Raw genomic sequence first — 21,230 nt, 5'->3', positions numbered from 1 at the left:
GCGCCTTAAAGAGGAAGTGGACTAGCAGAGGAGGCAAAATGCTGTTTTTGAATAAATATTTATTGAACAATATCTAAAAAGTAAAACAAGTGAAAGCTATAAATTTCTATGCACTTTTTGGAGCAACCTTTGGAAAATATGCTTATACGTGCACACATTTGAATGTTTATGGCACAGTGACATCACAGCTCTCAGAAGACAAGGTATCAAATAGGTAGCATATCAGCAGCATAGCCTGGAAAACAATATAAAATGAACAAACTTCAAATGTATATTAACACATTGTTAGGGTTATTAAGCTGCTGAGGATGTGGTTTATTTAAATATATTAAGAATAAAAAAGAATCAAAAGTTGATATTTTTTCAGGTGTACCTCTTTTTCATTTTCTGGGAAGACAATGCTTTTCCCTACTTGCTCCAGGTCTGGCCTTTCCTTGTAAATCCTGTTGCAATAATGCAGAATTTAAAAAAATAAATAAACAAAGTCTACGTTTATCAAGTTTGTTTTTCCTCCATACCTTTTAAGAATCAGGCCAAACTCAGTTGCGATATTTTCTCTTCGGAGAGCCACGATGAGACAAGGAGTTGAGTTGATCTTTTGAGAGCATAAGAAAACAGCCAAAGTCAGCATCTGACTGCACTGTCTGCATGAATTTATGGTCCAAATAAACCTGTATCAAGGTCCCATTCCTCACCTTCTCCCTTATGCTTGACGCTTTAAGTGTCTCTGATATATGTTTTTGCTGCTCATCATCTAGGATGCTCATCCTTCCTGCCATTAGATGGCAGTCTGATCCCAGCACCTGCTCCACTATCTCCAGTTGGGAAGGCACTTGGCTGCCTGGTGTAGCGTTCAAGGGTATCAGCAGACAGGTTGTTTGCCTGTGCTTCAGGGACCCTAGTACCAACAAACAAGCAAAACAGAACATTTGTTTGCATACAGCTTACAAAGGTTACCTGGAACTGAGTCATATTTCAACATCCTTTCCAAGAGAACCTCTGCCAAAAAGATAAATCATTTAAAGGGACATATTTGCTTAAAAATAACTAGTGAACCCTGCAATGTTCACTGTTGTCAATTAAACTGAGTCATATTTAATAATGGGGAGATGTGGATTCATTAATATGAGTACATGGCTAATGCGTTATGATTAAAAGGCATAGGTGCTCATAGCTCTGTTTTGTCAGCAACAATACCGTATAATTAAATAAAATATTAAAGAAAACACCAGAACCTCCATTTGGTCGTGACTCAGAGGAGACTGAAAGACTTTCCTGAGCTGCTTGAGTCAGTGTGCAGCTCCGCTGACGCTCTACGGAGGCTAATGGGTCTGAACATAAGCTGAGTATCTGGGGAAAACAAATCATCTGTTTTTTAGCCAAAATTACAACCCTTGTATTCAACATAGGATGGCTTTGAAGTCTGGTTACCCATGTCCCGTGTTTAACAAGCATACCTGCTCCTGTCTCATTGTGTTGGTCTCAGTACAGCAGAGCCCCTCAGGAAAAAACCTCCTTACATCCATAATTGCTTGCTGATACGATCCTGATCCTGTAACGTTGGTTACTGACATTTTAAACATAATACTTACATGGTAATCCTGTTCTCGTGTACGAGTATACAGGGTAGTGATCACAGAAGCTTATAAGTAGGTCGTACCGTGACAGGTCATCCACATTGAAGAGTCCTCTTGGCTCAGCATGTCCAGCAGCCTCTTCACAGCATTTTCTCCCTGAAGGCAGAGAGCCAGCGAGGGGCCAGAGCACAGGTTGTGCCCACTTTCTGCACGCAGCAGTGAAGTAGCACCACTTTTGTCATGGGTCACTACCTGTATGCCCACCAACGTGAGGCCACTCTGCTGAAGTTTGCTGACTATTTTAGTGAGACTGTGATTCCAAGCTCGTGGTTTCAACAGGCACACGGTGAGCAGCATCTGTGGGTCTGAACAGAAAGTTAGCAGCTCTGATGTATCACTGAGAGCACCTTTCATAGAGAACAACAAACTTACCGGGAATCATTTCATGCTCGAAGAAAAAAAGGGAGGCTTGTCTGAGGGCCACTTCAGGTGTGGGAGACATGAGGACACTCAGGCTTTGAGGACAGTCATGCGGTAGGAGCTTCCTCAACGAAGAAAAATCAGCAAATCCTCTCAAAGCACACACTAGAGCTGGAGAAGACATCAGCGTTTCCATGCTGGTGTAGCAGAGCGGATCTCCCACCTCATACGGGCTCAGCTCCTGGGCTTGAAGTCGAGTCAGCACAGGAAGCCACTTCAGGCTGAGGAGCCTAAATCTAGCATGTTGTTCATCACCTATAACATTAAAAAAAAGTATTGCAATCAATTAGAAACAATAAAGGTAATTAAAAGAATTGTGATGAGGCCAAAAAAAATCACTCAGAATGAGGTTTGTTTAGCTAGTTGTGCTCTCAGATACTTCTACCTTCTTCTATCAGCACTCTGTTTAGGAGGCTGAGGCCTTGGGTCAAGTCCTTCCCACACAGAGTCAAAACTACTACCTGCTCCATGTCAGGTCTGAATGAACACCTGTGATGAGACAGGATCACACTGGAGGGATTTGGCACTGCCCACATGCAACTAACTACAAAGAAAACATATATAAGTAGAGAGTTACAGCACGGGATCGTCTTCTCGTATCTGTACTGACCATAAACTGCTTACCAAAGTTTTGGAATAAGTTCTTGTTGATCGGTACAGTGTGGAAACACAAGCTTGGCTCTGATGTGTGAACACCATCCTTTCCTGAGTGAATGTAACCCAGAAGCTTTTGAGCTTTGAATTCTTTCATTAGCACTGAAACATATGACAGTTGGACGAGATTATGTTGACAGCAAAGACTTCCAGCATTATAAGACACACATTTTGACATTTCACGTTACAGAGATGAATTATGTTATAGGGTTGAGACAGATTTTGAGACCTGATGGTAGACCGACACTGTGACGCGATGCATTTTCTTTTCTCAGCAGTAACACGAGACAGTGAGAGGGCAGCTCTAGCTCTTTTTGATCTGGAGTGGAAGCAGGTGGACTGCAGAACACAGATGCCTACCAACAAATTATATATTATTATATGTTTTACTGATTAACTTGTACCTATGAGTAAAAATAAAGTCATATTATATTTCTCTTCTATTATTATTGTTAGCATTTTTATTATTATTATTAACCCTTATTTAACCACGAAAAAGAATAACTCAAAGGACAGCAGTACAATAATAATGACTAATTATTCAGGTTATTCAAGCAAAACATTTGAAACCTGAACTGCCTTAAATTCATTTGATTCCAGCAGGAAAGAGCTGCATTTGAATGCTCTTTTTCCAAATTCAGTATGAACCTTTGAGACAGATAGAAGGAATAATTCTTGAGACCTAAGACAATCACTTTCAAAACCTTTTTTGCTTAGATTTGATTGATTAGAGCTTCTCTCTCTAAGACTCTGTGTACTGAGCGAGTGTCTTGGTTCTTCTACCTGGAAGCTGCTGAAGCCCAGGAGGGAGGCCCCGTGGCTATGAACCTGCAGTCTCTGCAGCCCTCTAAGACTGAAGCCTCTGCGTTCACATACAGCCAGCACTTGGCCATAGCGGCATGGAGGAACAACAGGTGACACCAAGAGGAGGAAATCAGCTACACAAATTAGGGAGAGAAAGAAGAGGAGCTCCACTCAAGTAAAATGTTTTTATCCTTGATACAAACAAGGACTTTGACTCAGGATGATAAAAGTTAAAAATGAAAGGTAAGCACTGACAAATTTTCCCTACTGTGACAGTTTGGACTTGCTGAATTATCATACCTTTAGTTGTGGCACACAGGAAAGAAGATGATCTGCTTGGATTGGACAGGATGGCTCCAGCTCTGTCATCTGAAGGCACACTTCTAAAAAGAAAATGTTAGGTAGCTGATTCTAAAAACATCACACTGTAACACTTTAAAATAAGCTCCAGTCATCCCCACAGGATTACACCAACACCCATCAGTTAATGGCATCAATTAAATGTAATAAATACCCTGGAATTTGTCCAGGGTGGTGGAAAATGTGCAATAATCAGTTATTTGATAAAAAAAAAAAACTTCATGGACATAGTTCAAGAACATTTTCCACACACCTGTTGTGATCCTGTGCACTTCCTCCCTGCAGTCTTCCTGAAAACCACAGGCACAGCTCACTGTGGACCTGACTGGCCAGTTGGGGTGAATAGATGAATGGTGGTTCTTGATCTCTGCAGTGTAGACCATCGCTGGAAGTGGTTTCTGCCTTTTTGGGCCGCAGAGAATCTAAGGAGCTAGTTATGTCCTTCAACAAGGAGTGGGCATAAGGACCTCGGACTGCTAGAGTAACAACGGGATGACAGGGCTCATGGTCTCTCAGACTACCCGCTGTTCTACCTGAATGAGAGGAGACGTTTTCAAAGGCTTTTTTTAATCAGTAAAAAAACAAGCATCCAGGCCAAGTGGAGTAACTTTAAGCACAGATGGTATTAGTTATGTCCTACCAAAGCGCTCACTCAGAAGCTCCTGTGGTGGATAAAGCAGCCGGAGACCACACACATCGAGTCCTGAGTCTAGGACCAGCTGGAGGGTGTAGTGTGTTAGAAGAGGATGTTGAAAGAAGCCACTGCACCCCAGAACAACTGACACCTACAACAAAGTCGAGTAAAAATAAATTTAGTCCCTGCTGTTCCTCTGACTCTGTGCTTCCTGCAATCAAAAGAAAGCCGTTAAAGAAAGCACAATTACTCCTGCAGATAGCACTTTTAAAGACACCCCGCTCACCTCTGTGTGCACCTCCTGTGTGGTCTCTTTCCCCTTAAAAGCACGATCCCGAGTTTCCACTGTCTGCCAGTAAAAACCTGGACTTAGACCAAATGTCCTCTCTATGACCTAAAAAACAAAAAACAAAAAACAAAATACAGTGAGCAGGAAGGAAAAACATCTGAGTGCTCTGATGTTGGGAGTCTTAAAGCAACCTTCCTGCAGCAACCCACCGTTTGGTTGGAGGTGGCAGAGATAAAACAATTTAAACAAGATGAAGGGAGGTGGATGGGAGAGGTGCAGGGTCGCTGGTCCAACAGGTTTTTAAGGTGAGGCAGCCAGCTGGTAATTGCAGTGAGTGAGGTCTCAGAGAGGAACCTGCAGACATTATTATAGAAAGGTGCATAGACGTCTGTGTCCCGTTTCTAGAAAACAAATATGAGATCTGCGTCACTGTCAAATTCATGAGACAAAGGCTACATTCACACTGCATGCCTTAGCACTCAAATCTGAGCCACGGTTTACATCCCTTTGTTTGTTTGCCCATTCAGTAACAAAGCTTTCACATACTGTTTCTGATGCAGTGGCTATTACTTCTGTATTAGGTGTCAGGATGCCGTTAAAGGAAGGAGAATCTTGACTCTGACAATAAAATTCCTTCCAAAAAAATAGCTAAAAATTTTTTTAATGTGAAAAGATAATCACAACGAGTTTATATCCAAAACATCAGACCACTTTGTTGAAGCGATAGCCTGTGCAGCTGAACTAGAGCCAGGCCATACTTTCATGTCATGCCAAGTACCATGTCACTTTATCCTTTATTTAAGCAGGCAAAGCATTAAAAAAAACTTCTACAAGCATTTTACAATGCCAATCTGGGAAAGGGTAGAGCCTCTTGAGGAACTAAGTTAGCTTCAAAGAAGTCTCAAAAGCAGTAAGAGTCGCTGGTAAAATTTTGCATCCTGGTGGTGAAAGTTTTAGCTAAAAGTTGCAGGGGGGTAATTACAAAAAAGGAACTGTGTCTGCCAGCACATCTCCACTCAACTCTCAGGTCAGGTTAGAGACCGGTGACATGAATTCTGATTTTACTGTTCAGTCTGAACTCATGATGTACCTACAATCTTTGCAAACTATATACAGACCTGTGTCTGATTTAGGCCACAGACTGAATTGGCTCAAATCAGAATTTAAAAGATCAGTTTTGTGCAGTTTAAATGTTTTTTTGTGTGTGTAATTTCTTCCTCTTTTGTTTTGCATGTACCCTTGCTGGATAACAGTGACGAGCCACAATTAAAACATGCAAAGCCAGTCCATCTTCTGTCCACAGCTGGTGAAGTCCTGCAACCCAGAATGGGACCTTTGCACTGATCTTGTCTTCACTGCTACGTGGCTCTGAACCGACCTGACAAAACATGAACACAGAGGGGAAAGAACTCAAAAAAACAAACTACAGTATGGCTAACATAAGAAGATAGAAGCCACTGTCCACTAACCAGAGACAGAAACCATGCCACTAAAGTGTTATAGATGTGCAATTTGGTTGCAGCTGGATATTTTCTCTTCCCATGTCCTCTGTCTTCTATCACACCAGGACTGCAGAGGTTGACTTTCAGCAGCATGGAGCCCTTACTTTCAATACCTGCTGGTAGTGTGCTGATTGGCTCTTGATGAGATGCTTCCTGAAAAATGGGAAGTAGTAAGTGTAGGGAAATGCACTGTGCATTTACTCTGAATTAAGTGACACTTACAAACTCATAGAGAACATCAGTCATTTCGGCAGCTGGCTGCTTCCCGGACACAGATTTGGTTGGACAATGTTTTTCCAGCTGCCTAAGAGTTTCCTGGGCTTGTTCATGGTGAGACGCCTTCTTAACCCGTCGTCTCAGTTGGTCCCTAATAGTTCGTCATCATCGCGGTTAACATATTTGTTTATAAGAGTTAATACAAATAAAGGCAAACAAAACAAACTCCATACCTCTGCTGTTTTGGTTCTTTAACTAAACTTCCTAAAACAGTTTGTGGGCTTTCCACTTCAGGTTCGGATTGTTTATCTACCCACAGATGTTCTGACTTAACATCTGTGCTTGCTTCCACGCCGAGCTCTGGATGACGCATACGTTTATCAGGATATTTATTCTCATTTCTATTCATCTCCCTTACTTTTTTAAGCAACATACTCTTTCCAGTCTCTTCCCTGCAAGCACAGCAATGACAACATGAGCATAAAGAAAACAAGCACAACTGAAGTGTGACCAACGTTCCTGACGCAGGATGTATTTACCTGCCTCCCATATGCAATCCACAGTGCACTTTTAAATTGTTTTTCTTTGCAGGTGATGTTTTCTGGTGAGTGTTGTTGTGTTTGGCTGACGTCTCTGATGGAAGACTTGGGGATGTTCTTGCTGGTTTTACTGAGGGATCAGGGCAACGCAGGTCAATATAAACAGTGGAACATTCCCGGTGGCTTAACTGCAAATCTATTCCGCACTTTTCCACTGATCTGCTCGACATTCTATTTTCTCTGCAAGAAAAAGGTCGATTATTATAATAATATTATCTTTAAAGGCTCACGGATCCTGGGCAGTGATATGACTTACTTGTCGGAGTCTGGACTCACAGGTTCTAACACAGACGCAGTCTGATTCTTACAGAAAGCAGCTAATTTCTCCATTATATTCTCCTGCAACTTGTCTGTGCCACCACCTGCAAAACAAAGATTCAGTTCATAAACCTGTCATCGATCACTACAGCCTCAGTGAATCGTTTCATAATGACTTACCTTGATGCGTTTTCAGGGGTGCCACTGTTACATGGGGTTGCAAAGACAGCTTGTTCTCTTTTAGATTTTTAAGGGCATCATCCAAGTCCCACTGGTCAAGGCTCTGAATGTAAGTTTTTAGAGAATATTTACTTGCATTGTTTATAACTGCTTTCATATGATGTTTTTCTACTCTTCAAACTTACAGCAAGTGAGAGAACAGGGCAACCATCATAGGATTTCACATTTTCCAGGTCTGGTTTTAAAGAGGCCTTCAGCTTGACTCCTTTATTCAACACCTCAGAATTATCCTCACCAGCACCCGCCTTTAATGATAACAAGAAAACAAAGTACATTTAAAATGCTGTGGCTTTATGGTGCTGTGCTCTAACCAGACCAGTATATCCCACCTCAGCATCATCCACACAGGCTAATGTACTGCTTTCTACAGTTTCACTAACATTCATCGTTTTGCAAATCTCTTCAGATAATGGCTTTGGGAGCTCCTGATTGAGGGAAACGAGACAAATAAAAATAATAAAAATAAGAAATAACAATGATCATTCAGAATCAGAATCACAGAAACAGAGGGAAATTGAGTATTTATTATTATCATTCATGTCATCATAATCAGTCATTCGTTTGCTTGGGTTTCATGATTTTTCTATCATTAAGAATAAAAAAAAAAAATTCACTGACCTCAAATTCAGCATCTACTGAAAAACTGTTGAAGTCCTCAGGAAGCTTCAGGGAAAGAGCAGCTGGTCTTTCATATATGGCGATGATTTCGTCTTTCTCTGGCTATACAACGTTAAAACGGCATTAATTGTGTAAATAAATAGTTATTAGCGGACGTTAGCAAGATTTAAGTTTAAAAACACAACTTACAGGTGAAAGGTCAAAGTCCATGGTAGGAATATTTGGTTTAACTTTCTCCAAAATTGAATTCCAACACGAAGAACGGTTAAAATCCATTTATAACAATGTATAAAAAGAAACTAATTTAAAGTAAGAACGTTTTTTGTGTTGTTGGTGTGTCTTTGAGCTGAATGTGTAATTGCTAGTCCCTGGGTACTTCTTGGTTACCATTGGAAACGAGAAGCTTCACAACAGTGTTGCCTTCAAATGCTGCCAGTAATTCCCATACTGAAACGCGAAAGTTTCGCGAAAATGTGAAAGCAAACAAGTACTAAATTGGCATAGTGTTCCAAAGTTGCGTTGTGTGTGTGTTAGGGCAGGTAAGCTCACCAGGATGTAACTTTTCTAAATATAGGGAAATGTTCTTTTTATGCTGGCTAACACTCTTTTATGACCTTTTAAACAGGAATTTTCCTAGTTTGCTAGCTACCGTGCTAAAATTGCTTAAAGTTATAGTTTTCATACAGCTGAATAAACGTCAAACAGAAAACCGATTAAACAGAAGTCTGAGATGATCGAATATTTACGCCAGTGTCCTGTTATATTTTAGACAGAAAGGAGCAGACGGCTGAGTTTATTTAACTCCACCGAGACATCTGATGACGCAAAACTGAAGGCTAGACCGTCCAATTTCACAGCCGCTCACTTCCGGCCTACCGGGACTTCGGAGGACCCGGCCCACGTAGACCGCGAAGGCCGGGTCCTCAGGTGGATGCATTGCAGGCTATGAATTTGGACACCCCTACAGGTGCTGTGCATAGCCATACTATACCTACTATTTCAAGGCCTTCATACGATTTTACAGGATTGCTTGATGTTTTTTCTAATTTTAACTAACCAATACTCAGACATTTTTGATGCATTTGTTCCAAATTACAGATCCTGTTTCATTTTTGTGGTAAGCCAGGCCAGTGAAAATGCCAGGATTTAATCTGTGAAATGTTTTGAGTTATTCATGTTCAAACATTTCTTCAAATTTCAAAGGCCCATGATGATGATGATGATGATAATTATTAATATTATTATTTTACTTTGCTTGAAATTACTGCAATTAAAGTACTGTCGGGCCTTATCATAATCTTAATACGTTCTGTGCTAAAGTTAAGTTATCTGTGTTACAGATCATTTTATAACTATTTTAGCAAAAGTCAATGAACCACATTTGCACATTTGAAATGTTTTATTAAATATCTCAGGCAAACTCATATCCATATGAAGCACTTCAGCAAAGGTATTACAAATTGAGCTCTTCACATTCCATCATGCTCTCTAATACTAACATAAATTGATGTGTCACAAAGCATTGTGAAGTTGCTGCATCACATTTTGTTTTTCCTAGTGTTGACAATCTGCCAACTGTCATCACATTCAACCACAACCACATATTTAACATATCTAATGAAGCAAAAGGAATATTGGTTTTCATGGGATTTCTTTTGAAGAGAATCCAGATATGTTTAGAAACAAATAGCATTTTCTGTAAAAGCATGAGATGGCAGGAGCTTATCTGTTAATAGCTATATAAGAACATGAAACACATTTCAGTATTGCAGTTTTGATGTTCAAATCAAACTTAAGTAATTTACAATGTTGAAATGCTAATGCTGATAGCAGAATTTTAACCAACCAGCTCCATAAAACTGTCTTTGTAGTGCAGCTTAGCAGTTTTGGAAGTGTTCACCGTCCACATCCCGTAAGTCCTGACCTGCTAGGCGAGGTGGGCTGGTGCATGTGATGTTGTTGTATATGGTGATTGTCGTATCAGGCTCTTCACCTTCTGCGTGGGTCTCCACTAGCCGAGGAATCACCTGTGACTTCCTCAACGCGTAGTTTCTAAGTGGGAGGTTGCTGCAGTCACATTTCCACCTGTTTCCAGACAGTAATAGTTTTTCTATATTATCAGAGAAGTCTGGGGCCAAGCTTGTTAAGGCATTATCTCTCAAGTCTAGGTAGCGCAGCCTTGGAAGAATCTGCCTTGTGCCATTTTGCAAAAACTGTCTACACTCATTGTTGGACAACAGCAAGTACTCCAAATTCTTGAGGCCAGAGAATGTATGGGTGGTGAGAGCACCCAGCTTGTTGGAACTCAGATCAAGTCCCGATAAGCCTACCATATCCACAAAACTCTGGTGTTCCACAACAGAAATATTGTTGCGTTGCAGAAATAGCCTCCTTAAACCAGACAGTCCTCTGAAAGCTTGAGTTGTTATCTTAGTTAAGCAGCCTCTGTCCAGATGTAGGCTGTGAAGCCTTGGCAGACCTTTGAACATTTGGTCTGGAAGAGTGCGGAAGCAGCTTCCAGAAAGGTTAATGACAGCCACATGAGAGAGGCCTGTGAAAGCCCCCACGTGTGCTTCCTGCACTTGATTGTGTTCTAGTTCTAGGACCTCTAAATGGCCAAGATCTTCGAAGATCCTATCCCCCAGATTTCTAATCCTGTTGTAACTCAGTCTTAGTTCTTCTAGGTACTGCAGATCACGGAAAGTTCTAGGCCTAATTCCAGTGATAGAGTTGTGAGAAAGGCGAAGTACATGGAGATTGTGCAGGCCAAGGAAGGTGTCATCATGTAGAGAAGTCACTTTATTGTTTGTCAGATCCAGCCATCTAAGTGACTTCATGCCTGCAAAAGCTCTGGGGACCACTGTTAAAATCTGATTCTGTCCCAGGTAAAGCTTTTGCAGTTTAGTTAGTTTAAGAAACACGTTGGCTTTGATCACCTTCAGGTAATTTCCTGTCAAATCTAACTCTTTGAGCTCACCAAGGTTTTGAAAGAGCTGTGGCTGCAAGTAAGCAAGTCTGTTTCCTGCGAGTATCAGCTCTCGCAGACCTTGCAGGTCATGGAAAGCTGTCTCAGGTAAGACCGTTAATGAGTTCCAACCTAGGTTAAGAAGCCACATTTGTGAGAGTCCTGCAAACAGTCTTTCCTCAATGCGACTGAGTTGGTTGTTATGCAGACTAAGTGAAGCAAGGTTGGGTGTATTCTGGAAGACTGTACCTGGTAATACCCGGAGGCGATTCCGCTCAAGGTGCATATGTGCTAGTGACCCAAGGCCCTTGAAAGCCTGAGGGTCAATAGTCGTCAGCTGGCCATTCTGAAGATTTAAAAAGTCCAGGTTGGTCAAATCCCGAAAAGCTGCGGCTGGGAGCGTTGTAAACCGGTTGCCATCCAGCCAGAGAGAATAAGTGGATGGTGGCATGTCAGTTGGTACTTGTGTGAAGTTGTGAAAACTGCAGTACATGTTGAGCTCCGAGATGAAATCATCGTATTGACAGGTGCACACCTTAGAGCAGGGAATGGGATCTTCAGCCACCTTCTCTGTAGCTGCTGTGTCTGGCTGTGGAAACACCAGTGATGTTCCCAATATCCAGACTACCATCAGAGCAATGATTTGCATACTAGCTGTGGAGAGAATATTAACATGTAAATATAAAAATGTAATACATAAATTCATTATAGAATGCAAAATATGGTTAAGAAATAAGAAATAAACATTAAATTATAAAATTGTTAATAGTTAAAGGCCAGAAAAGATTTACCTTGAGTTTCAGAGGTCATGATTTAAGGCAGACAACCTGTGTAATAGTGAATGACTGATCCTTGTGCAACTGTATGTTGAATGAAAAGTCCACCAAGCCCCCAAGCTTCTTTTTTTTTTTTTTGGTCAGGTCTACTTTTTCTGCACCATTAACCCATTCATTTCCGTCAGAGTTGTTAGTAAGTACATTTATTCATGTACTTTTTCTTAGAATTTTCAGTTGGGCTTTCTAAACCTTTCTTCCCAGCATCAATACTGATCATTTCAGTGTCATAATAATAGCATAATAATAACAAAGTCTGCAAAATGAGAATATTTTAGACTTTCCATTCCTCTCTGCGGTTTTTGCTGTGCTGAAATTTCTCTTTTTATGTATCTCATTTCTTTGTAAGCTTTCTAAAATATTGTCAGCCCAGGTGGCTGGCAGAGTCATGCCACTGAGTGCATTTACTGTAGATTTTAACTGAGATACAGTGTTAAAGAGATAAGATTACACAGTGCACTGAGCCATTGACTGAATTTATGACGTTTTTCAGTTTTTTTTTGTTTTTTTTCCTGCTTATAGGTAACCCATTATCAAAGGAACATTTGTCTAAGGATAAACTGACTGAACATATATTTCACTTCCAAACTTAAACTTGGAAGCATACATCATATGCATATTAAATATGCAATAACATTTTGTCATCTGTTATTGAACAATACTTTTGGAACAAAGCTGTTATATTTGAAAAAAATTAAGATGTATGTGTTTTGACAAAAGCTGCATGTGACATAGAAACTGACAGCAGTGCCAGAAATGCTTCATTCACATGATGTAGGATGGGGTCAGTTCCAGAGGTCAATTTCCTTATCAATGGCTGTAATGACTAACTTTGTGTTTGCTCTTTTTCCTCATATCTGAGATCTTTAGAGAACCATGCTAAAGCTCTGAAGGCCAAGCAAATCTAGATAGTACTGTGTGCTTACTCATTCATTTGATTTAATTTAATTGGGTGATTTTCCAACACTGAATTTTTAACAATATGAAGACACATTATATTACATATATAGTGACTATTTGCTAAATATTGTCCACTGCTGCATTCCACAAATAGGCAAAATATTATCTGTTAAGAAGTGTACGTGATGTGCAGCACAGCCTTCTTCAGTTGTTGATAATTACATCTGGCAGATTTATATGTTAATATCAGTGATAGTTATGTTTATTCCAGCATTCATCTAAATCAGATGGAGCTTGGTGTGTGTATTGTAGTCTTATTTTATATTTGATCTAAAATACACATTTTTAAATGATCTTTAATAGACATTTGTATTGATTAATACATGTGGCACAAAGTTAGAGTTTACACATCGTTTTTTAGGTATATAATAATATTTTTATGTCCCACGCTGAAAAGAAATGCACTCCATATTTCTCATATGAAAGGATCATGTGTCCTGACTGAAACCTTTGTCATGCCTGCAACTCTGATAAAGGCTGCAGAGTGTACAGAGATAAACAGCATTAAAACGTTCTCTTGCCAGTAGAGAGCACTGCTGGTTTGCTGTTTTAATCTTGGTCAAACAGCACTGTCTTCATCTGTGGAAGCCTTTCCTATACTAACCAAAATGGTTAATGCTTAATAGAGTATGAGCAGCAGCGATAAGCAGATCTATGGATTTTGCTGTGTCTTTCTAGGCTTCACTAGATCAACCGTGGAAAGCAGCTTTCTCGTTCTGAAGTCAATTTCTTTCTTTTTTTTCTTTTAAATGACATGAAAAGAAAAAAAAACTTGGAGAATGGCTGCTGCAGCGAGCTGTTCTTTGATTTTTGCATCGCTGACAAACACCTCTGATTGGCTCCTTCTGTGGCATACACAGAGGTTTCCAGCTTGGTCGGTTGCTATGAGCTCACTTGGTGGAGGAGAGGCATCTTAATAGTGAGCGGGAAAGCCTGTCGCTGTGGTTGTAGTATTTTGACTGGGCTTTGTCTTGTTTAAGGAAGAATAATTTTCTCAAATAACTCTATATACATTTTTTTAATTGTTTAGCAGCAGATAAATTGGCTAGAAAGCAAGAAGTCAATCTAAATTAAGCAGCTGGATGCTGATCCGAGTTAAAACTAATATTAATTCTGCTACTCTGCCAATAATTGAGATTGCCAGTTAGAGAGATAAAGTATTAGAACACATACACTGTAGCTAATGAACACACAGGCTTATCCTGCTGCAGCTATGTTAGGCCTGTTTAACTTAGACTTTTGTCATTATCTGGATACAGAAATCATACAAGTTTAAACTGAACTGGGTTTTCAGGGATTTTTATTAGGTTTAACTGTTTTGGAAATATATACTATTCTACATTGCCTGTCCATCTATCTGTCTATTGTACATCATTAACAGTAAAACACATATATCTAGTCACTCTCATCCCATCCAATGACCTACACTTTTTCAACATCACAGTAAAAAACAATTAAACATGCCTATTTAGCAAGTGAAGATGAAAATTTGTTGCTGTGCTTGTTAAAGTGATTATGACTCAGACTTTAGTACTTTGTTTTTTCTCTGTGTTTTTTTGTTTAATTGGCTGGTATTCAATTCACAGTCCAAGCTGATTCACCTTTGAAACCACACAACTTATCTTGTTGTCTTTTCAAACATAAAACGCTATGTGACAAGCCAACACTAAAAAGACTGTGTGCGGTATTAACTGCTTCATTTTAGAAAAGCAATGACAGACAAAAACCACCAGAATTCTAAAACGAGTCTAAGAGAAGTACATAAAAACCAGCTGAATGTAGTAACTTCGGTGAAGAAATAGCTCTATCAAAAGAAGAAGAAAAAAAAAAAGCTGTAAAACCAAAGATTACTCCTCCTGTGCTGCTGTAGTGGGCCTCAGGACATGAATAATGTTGGACCCTCCTGCTGCTCTCATCTGTTGCACATAACACAGTGGAAAACAGCCAAAAGGAGCACTTTCATTTCTGTGCTCTGTTGCTGTAACAGGGAAATAACTTTTTACTACTAAAGAAAGGTTAAATAACTGATCTCTTTTCTTATTCTTATAATCTGCTATTAGGGAAGTGGAGAGACTTTAGTGACCCAAATTGTTTGATTTGTCTCTGATTAAAGTTGGAGCGACACATAACGATAAACATATATAAGAGCTTCATATGGAGTGACAGTCAACACTGCCATCCTCTGGTCGATTGTTGCACTCCTCCCTTTACATTTTAAAAACAAATTAATAAAAGAGAAACGTGTTTTATCTGAGTTTAAATCATTGTTCAGTTGCCTTTGGTTCAGTACTGCTCTGAAAGCGCTGCCACCTCACCCTTTGACAGTAAAAAGACCCTCAACACCCCTGCAGTGGCTATTAATAACACCCAGGGCTCACAGTCAACTTGCTGCTTTCAAGGAGGAAAGAGAATTCAATGACTCAGTGTCCACATCTGGAATCTGCTGGAACTGGCCATTTTTTGGTAATTGACTGTGATGATGTGACCAAATCATGCAGCTGAGGACCCAGATTAGATTTCTATTGTAACATTGTAACCGTTGGATGTATGCTGCCATAGCCAATCGAATGCCTATCTATGCTTTTTTACATGCCGCCTGTTACAAAAATATACTTTGTTCCCATATATTTAGTTTAAGATAACACACTCTGACATATATAAAATTGTATTTTTGCACCAACAAGGTGATTTCTAAAGAGCTATTTGCTGAAAAGTATCAGACCTAAATGAATGTGTACAGCAGATGAACAGTATCTGAACATTATGTCCATAGAAATAGAAATGATCAAGCAAGAAACCAGACACATGACGTGAGAGATGAATCACAGGCTTTAGCTGATCCATCTAATGTCAAGGGTGGCTGTCAAGAAGCCATCCTTAAGGAAGGGAAATGAAACAAAAGTTTATGTATACCAGATTAGACGAGGCTTAGACTGAAAATCAGGGGTAAGAGGTCTGATAGAGTCATGAATCCAAATGAGGTTTTTGGTTAGAACTGTTGTCAATATGTACAAGATGCGACAAGTATATTTTATCTAACATTATAATGAATGCCTTGCAGTAAACCTTGGCTAGCAGACCTCGAGTACTTAAAGATTTATTGCTGCAAAAGCTTTTATTTAAATGCTTTTTATTTTTATTTAAATGCTTTTTTTTGTTGCTTTTTTTACACCTGATGCCCTTCTATTTCTATTTATTAAAGAAAGAAAATGTTTTGCAGTGATAGACAAGAATCCTGACAAGGTGAAAAAATAGTTTGGCTACTTCAGGATTAAATTGATTTATAGTAAACTGCTATCACACATGTCAATTTATATATCATCAAAGAAAAAGCTCTGAATTGAAATGAAACTCCATTGAAACGCTCTCATTTTTTTCCCCTCACTGTCATCCTGCCCATTTAGCTATGCTCAGGGGATCCAGGATGAAACTGAAACAGCTAGACAATGTCAGTTGAAGAAGACAGGTGAAAGAGACACAACCAAACACTAATGTCTGTGTGAATTAGGCAACTGGGAAGAGACCTGGATCTCATTGAGAGGAGGGAAGAAAAGCAGCTCCTGAATCCCTGTAGAAATGCAGATAATCTGAAGCTTCATTTAGGTCTCTCATTCATTTTTTTCTTCATTTATACCTTTTTTTTATCTTCACATGAGTAAATGCAACTTCATGTGACCAGCGTAACCCAAAAATGGAAATATAAAGGTATATTAGCTATTTTATATATTACTAATAAAGCTACATATCAAACATTATAAGGACTTTGTAATAACCTCCCTTTCAAATGCATTGGTGAATGCTGTTTGAAGGGTATGGATTTGATTTGCAGTGGGTTCACTTGTATTGTGGTCCAATTTTGGAGGCCTGTGGGCCAGACGCAGGTGGAGCAACATTAATAGTGACATATCATTGATCTCCTTTGTCTAATGTTAGTTGTCGGCTTGTCTGCAATTTCGGCATGCTTCCTAAAAGTTGGCTTTGAAAAGTTGCCGCAGACCCGATCTTGATTGTGTTTTTTTTCCTACATGCTATTATTAATGGAGAGTGTCTTCTGGTAGTTCATGTTCATTTTTTTGAGGAGACATTTCCCTAAAAAATGCCAAAACTTTACCTTTACTCAGCAACTTTAGCAGCGTGTTTGTGCATGTCACATCAGTTCTCCAATTGACAGTGAAATTGGCGCCTTTCAAAGCTTTCTGCCAGAATCAAACAATTTCCTGTACTGCATCCTTGAAAAGAATTCTACATTCTTATCTTCATACTTCTTAACAACAAAAACTCTTTGCACTGTCTCTCTCGTTCAAGTCCTCATCGCTATTGTGACATTTACTATATCTTTGGACCTGTCACACTACAGTAAGAAACCTTCACGCGTGGCAGTTTCCTTCTTTCAGTTGGTCCTGCAAACTTTCCTGACATGCCTTTTGTTTAATCTTCAACAACAATGTTGAGATGCTTCAGTGGTCGTCTACAGTTTATAAACAATATATATTCCTGAAGTGGTAAAACACGTAAGATGCTTTTCTATCTACTCCTGTCTTTGTACGTAGGTCAAGTCAAAAATGTGTGTCAGGGCAAGACAATAGAACTGGTTTTGTGTTAGCAGTCTGTAGCCCGCAGCTCCTGCTCTACATTTAAGGCAGTAGAGTGTATAAATGTGGATAGAAGTGTAGGTCAATAATAAAAAAAATAACACTGTGCCTATGGGACAATGGAAATATTTTAATAGTTCCTTTTCTTAGACAGCTTATAGCACATAGATATCACTTTGGCTTTATCATACAGCCATGAGAGGGCTTTAAAGGGTAAAAGGCAAGATTCTACATTGTTTGCCAATCCATTGCAGAGCTAAAACAAAGACCTTCTTGTTGTGATACAGCTGTGCAGCATGCTAATCATTTCAGAGTGAATATACTCACTTTTAGTATGCCCTTCATATAAGGAAACGTAGTATGTCTTTATACTATTAACAAGCCCATAGACCATCCTTGAGGTCTTTCTTGAAACAAAGCAACCAAAACGGCCCATTGATTTGAACTTTTTTTCAGGCCCCAAAATAGTGGCACCTCATCAAATAAAGAGGTTAATTCCAAAACAATCCATTACTACTTTATTTAAAACTTTAATAACTGGGCCTCAGCAGTTGAATTGCCTAATGTCTGGATAAAGAGATGTTATTCTGGGATTACTGGGAAAAACTAAGAGCATCTCAAAGCAGTTTAGATTGGTAAAAACTCGCAACATGCGCTTCTTTTTCTTCAGATTTACTTTACAGTCAGAATTCCTTACAGACAGTGGATAAATGAATTATTAACTAGTCCAACAGTAGTTTCACTGCAGAAGAGCTCGTTTTTGCTGACAACATGGGTTCTGTTTCTGCCTTTTGAATTCTGCCAACTGCTATGCTCCTCTGGAGAAATATAAAGCTGCTTTTTCCCGTCTTGTTTTATTGGGGCTGTAATTTTCTAGCTTTGTTTCTCTCCTGAAAGAGAATTGTTACTGTAATGGGCTGCTGTCACTTATTGTTAATGAGCAGTGTAGGGACGCGGGTTTTCTCCTTCTTATTTCATATGCATGCAGTGAAATATCTTTGTTTTGTTTTCTTTAACTCTTAGAGCGAACTGTAGGGAATTAAAATATAAATTATCATCAAAATAAATTCCCTTTCTAAGTGTGTGGATCAATAGAAGTTGGCTGATATGTTATTTTGTTTGTTTGTTTTTTAATTTTGCTCTAAGGATGGCCTGCTACATTTCAAAATAAAGTCAAGAATTTTATAGTGCTGGGTCTATTATGTGACTTTGCTGCTTAACCATCACAGAGGACTTTTGTGAGGCTGCCAAAGCAAAGGTGAGAAACCTTTCATGGAACGGGTGTGAAAGAAAGAAATGAGATAAAGAGGTGAAGCCTGTCTCCGAGCACAAAAGGACCTAAAAATGATATGCCATGTCTGCAACCCGAATGAACTGCCACCAGTAAATGGAAAAAAGATCAGCTGACACAGAAATGAAGGAAATTAAATTAATACATCATATGACATTTTTAAGTCCATACTATTAAGCTGCAGAGGACTTTGCAGAAATGGGGTACATATCATTGCTAGCTTTGTCAGTGTGTTAAAGTGACGGCAGTATATCAGTTTAGACATAAATGACAAGGGTGGCTTTTGCATTACTGTAACTACCTGCTTCATTTAGGCATTCATTTACATTGTCATTAGATTGAACAGTACATGAAATGGCATTTAATTAATGAGGTTAGATATTTGAGAGGTATGATATTTTGTGAGCAACTCATAAAGACACACAAGATGTCTTTGCAGGTGACAGAAAAGCTTTGTAAGTAGATATATGTTAATGGGCCGCGTGCAATTCAGAATTGAGTTGTGTTGAAGGTAGTATGTCAAATTATTGGAAAGTTTGAATTTTAGTACAAGTGGAAAAGTAAACCATGAAATAAAACACAATAGCATGTAGCCTTGGCTGATTTTACAGAATTCGTGATGGCGTGTACTCCACCTCTTGCTCAGTGTTAGCTAAAAAAAAAGGTTCCAACCCCTCTACAACCCTCGTTGGAATAATGGTTAAGAAAATGGATCGATGAATGCCTTGATTGAGCTTGCAGAATAATTTGGGAGCCGGTTTAATTTTCTTGTGAACCAAAGGGTTCCCAAGCATTCATTTTCAAAGTCACTGATATTATTAAGCTGCAGAGGACTTTGAAATTCATCAGCTTGCTCTCAGTTGTCACTCCCCTCTCTGTGCCATTTCTTGATTAACTAAGCACTCCGCAGAGGATCAGACACATTTTCAAGTGCTCTAAGTTTATGTACATTTACATTTACTCTCATTTTACATAATTGCTAGATTCATAATTTGCAATTTATTATTAAGTATGCAATTAGGGTAGATTGCTTCCAAAGGACTTCATTTTGTTTTTTGTTTTTTAAGTGTCATGGGTACATTCAAGGAGAGATTTCAGAAATAAAATGGTTTCTGTAGATGCTTAAAAATTGCTGTGCTTACAGCTGAAGTACAAGAGGGTATTGTTAGACATGGCTGAACAGAAATAGAGGGACTTTTAAAGTCCAAGCTTCTTTTTGTGTCTCTTTTACCTTTACAGCAATGACTTGGCCCATTTAAAGTGCACCCAAACTGAGGAACAACTCAAGCTCAGAAGTAACAAACTATAAAAAAAATTATATGTTCTTTATATTGTAAGGTAGACCCTACAATAAAAGGAATCTGTCTGTAAAAGGATTCCAAAAGGACCTGGAGTGGTTTGGCAGTTCCTGGGTCCAAGGATAAGCAAGGTTTGAAGGACAGGTGGGGAAACAAACGATCAAATATAAATCTTAAAGCTGTAATATTTTTAAACTTACTTTCCTTAGAATTTCATATGTGACTTGGGACCAACACGCAAACAACACAGGAGGTCCAGGTGTACTTATCTCACAGTCACACGTATGCTTTTCTTTGGATTGACTGAAATCTCTTAGTAGATGACAAGCAAGAATACTGGAGTAGAATACTAAAATACTGGAGTAAAGAAAAAGCAATCTGGTCTTTGAGGATTAAAGAACTAAAATGGTTCTTGTAAGTCTTGTAAATCTCTGTAGGACAAACGAAGAAGGCTGATAGAAAACTGTATTTAAATCTTCATGAAAGCACAACACAAGTATGCATTTATAATACAGTTAATTCCATATTTAGTGAAATCTTAACTTTTAGGTAAATTAATGAATTTACAATTATTACGTTCACACTGATATCATTATGTTATCTTACTTTTATGCACAAAAAACATAAACAGCAGCACTCACCGTTATGATTGAATCAAATCTTCAGTGTGCAGGAATACAACACCCAAAATTTGGTAGAGGAGCTGAAATAAAGCAACTTTCATTAGTAAGGTAAAACACTATGAACCCAAGTTATCACAAACTCCAAAGGTTTTGCATTGCTTCTCTGAGGTAATCAGAGTATCTCAACTGTGCCTATCCCCAAAATAACACAATGACCTTTCTTTTGACTTGAGCTAGAGGAAAGACTTCCCTGTGTCTCTGTCTGCTGTCTAGGCATCTCTCAGAGGAGCTCCACATTCCTAATCTCTGTGTACCTCCCTTCAGAAAGTCTCAGATTGTGCTGTTTCATTTGCTCCACAACAATCTAGGCTAAGTTGCTTTGCAATTGGAAATTTCTTCCTCGTTTAACGTCTAGCTTGGCTGCAGCACAGCTGAAT

The 21,230-nt window shown here is 39.1% G+C and overlaps 2 protein-coding genes across 3 annotated transcripts; both read right to left on the bottom strand.

Annotated features, from left to right (window-relative positions):
• Window positions 1-21: 21 nt before the first annotated feature.
• LOC101482525 (dynein axonemal assembly factor 8) lies at window positions 22-9,083 on the bottom strand. Its single transcript, XM_004552200.3, has 28 exons — window positions 8,421-9,083; window positions 8,232-8,333; window positions 7,943-8,038; window positions 7,739-7,858; window positions 7,554-7,656; window positions 7,372-7,477; window positions 7,056-7,295; window positions 6,750-6,968; window positions 6,523-6,667; window positions 6,268-6,453; window positions 6,036-6,176; window positions 5,008-5,199; window positions 4,796-4,903; window positions 4,516-4,660; window positions 4,129-4,408; window positions 3,816-3,898; window positions 3,495-3,649; window positions 2,941-3,067; window positions 2,682-2,813; window positions 2,443-2,601; window positions 2,010-2,312; window positions 1,661-1,942; window positions 1,458-1,552; window positions 1,236-1,350; window positions 696-898; window positions 519-595; window positions 374-443; window positions 22-235 (listed from the first exon to the last, which is right to left on the bottom strand). Exons 1-28 carry the CDS (start codon window positions 8,505-8,507, stop codon window positions 167-169), a joined length of 4,140 nt encoding a protein of 1,379 aa, XP_004552257.3. The 5' UTR covers window positions 8,508-9,083; the 3' UTR covers window positions 22-166.
• A 528-nt stretch (window positions 9,084-9,611) lies between these two features.
• On the bottom strand, window positions 9,612-21,026 carry igfals (insulin-like growth factor binding protein, acid labile subunit). 2 transcript variants are annotated; one of them, XM_076883326.1, is made up of 2 exons: window positions 20,812-21,026; window positions 9,612-11,850 (listed from the first exon to the last, which is right to left on the bottom strand). In XM_076883326.1, exon 2 carries the CDS (start codon window positions 11,843-11,845, stop codon window positions 10,109-10,111), a length of 1,737 nt encoding a protein of 578 aa, XP_076739441.1. In that variant the 5' UTR covers window positions 11,846-11,850; window positions 20,812-21,026; the 3' UTR covers window positions 9,612-10,108. The 2 variants fall into 2 exon arrangements, with proteins under 2 accessions (XP_076739441.1, XP_004552256.2); XM_004552199.3 differs by lacking the exon at window positions 20,812-21,026 and adding an exon at window positions 11,988-12,051.
• Between the last annotated feature and the right edge of the window lie 204 nt (window positions 21,027-21,230).

This window comes from Maylandia zebra, linkage group LG4 (assembly GCF_041146795.1).
Source record: "Maylandia zebra isolate NMK-2024a linkage group LG4, Mzebra_GT3a, whole genome shotgun sequence".
Classification (NCBI taxonomy): domain Eukaryota; kingdom Metazoa; phylum Chordata; class Actinopteri; order Cichliformes; family Cichlidae; genus Maylandia; species Maylandia zebra.
The sequence above is the reverse complement of the archived record's forward strand: the minus strand, read 5'-3'. Positions and strand labels throughout refer to the sequence as shown.

Bases quoted from the DNA above. Each gene is read 5' to 3' on its own strand.
- LOC101482525 (XM_004552200.3), bottom strand. From the start codon at position 8,507: ATGGATTTTAACCGTTCTTCGTGTTGGAATTCAATTTTGGAGAAAGTT. The intron at 7,657-7,738 runs GTAAGTTTGAAG...ACTTACATTCAG, and splicing joins GCCCTGTTCTCTCACTTGCT to AGCCTTGACCAGTGGGACTT. The intron at 4,661-4,795 runs GTGAGCGGGGTG...ACTTTGTTGTAG, and splicing joins CACAGGAGGTGCACACAGAG to GTGTCAGTTGTTCTGGGGTG.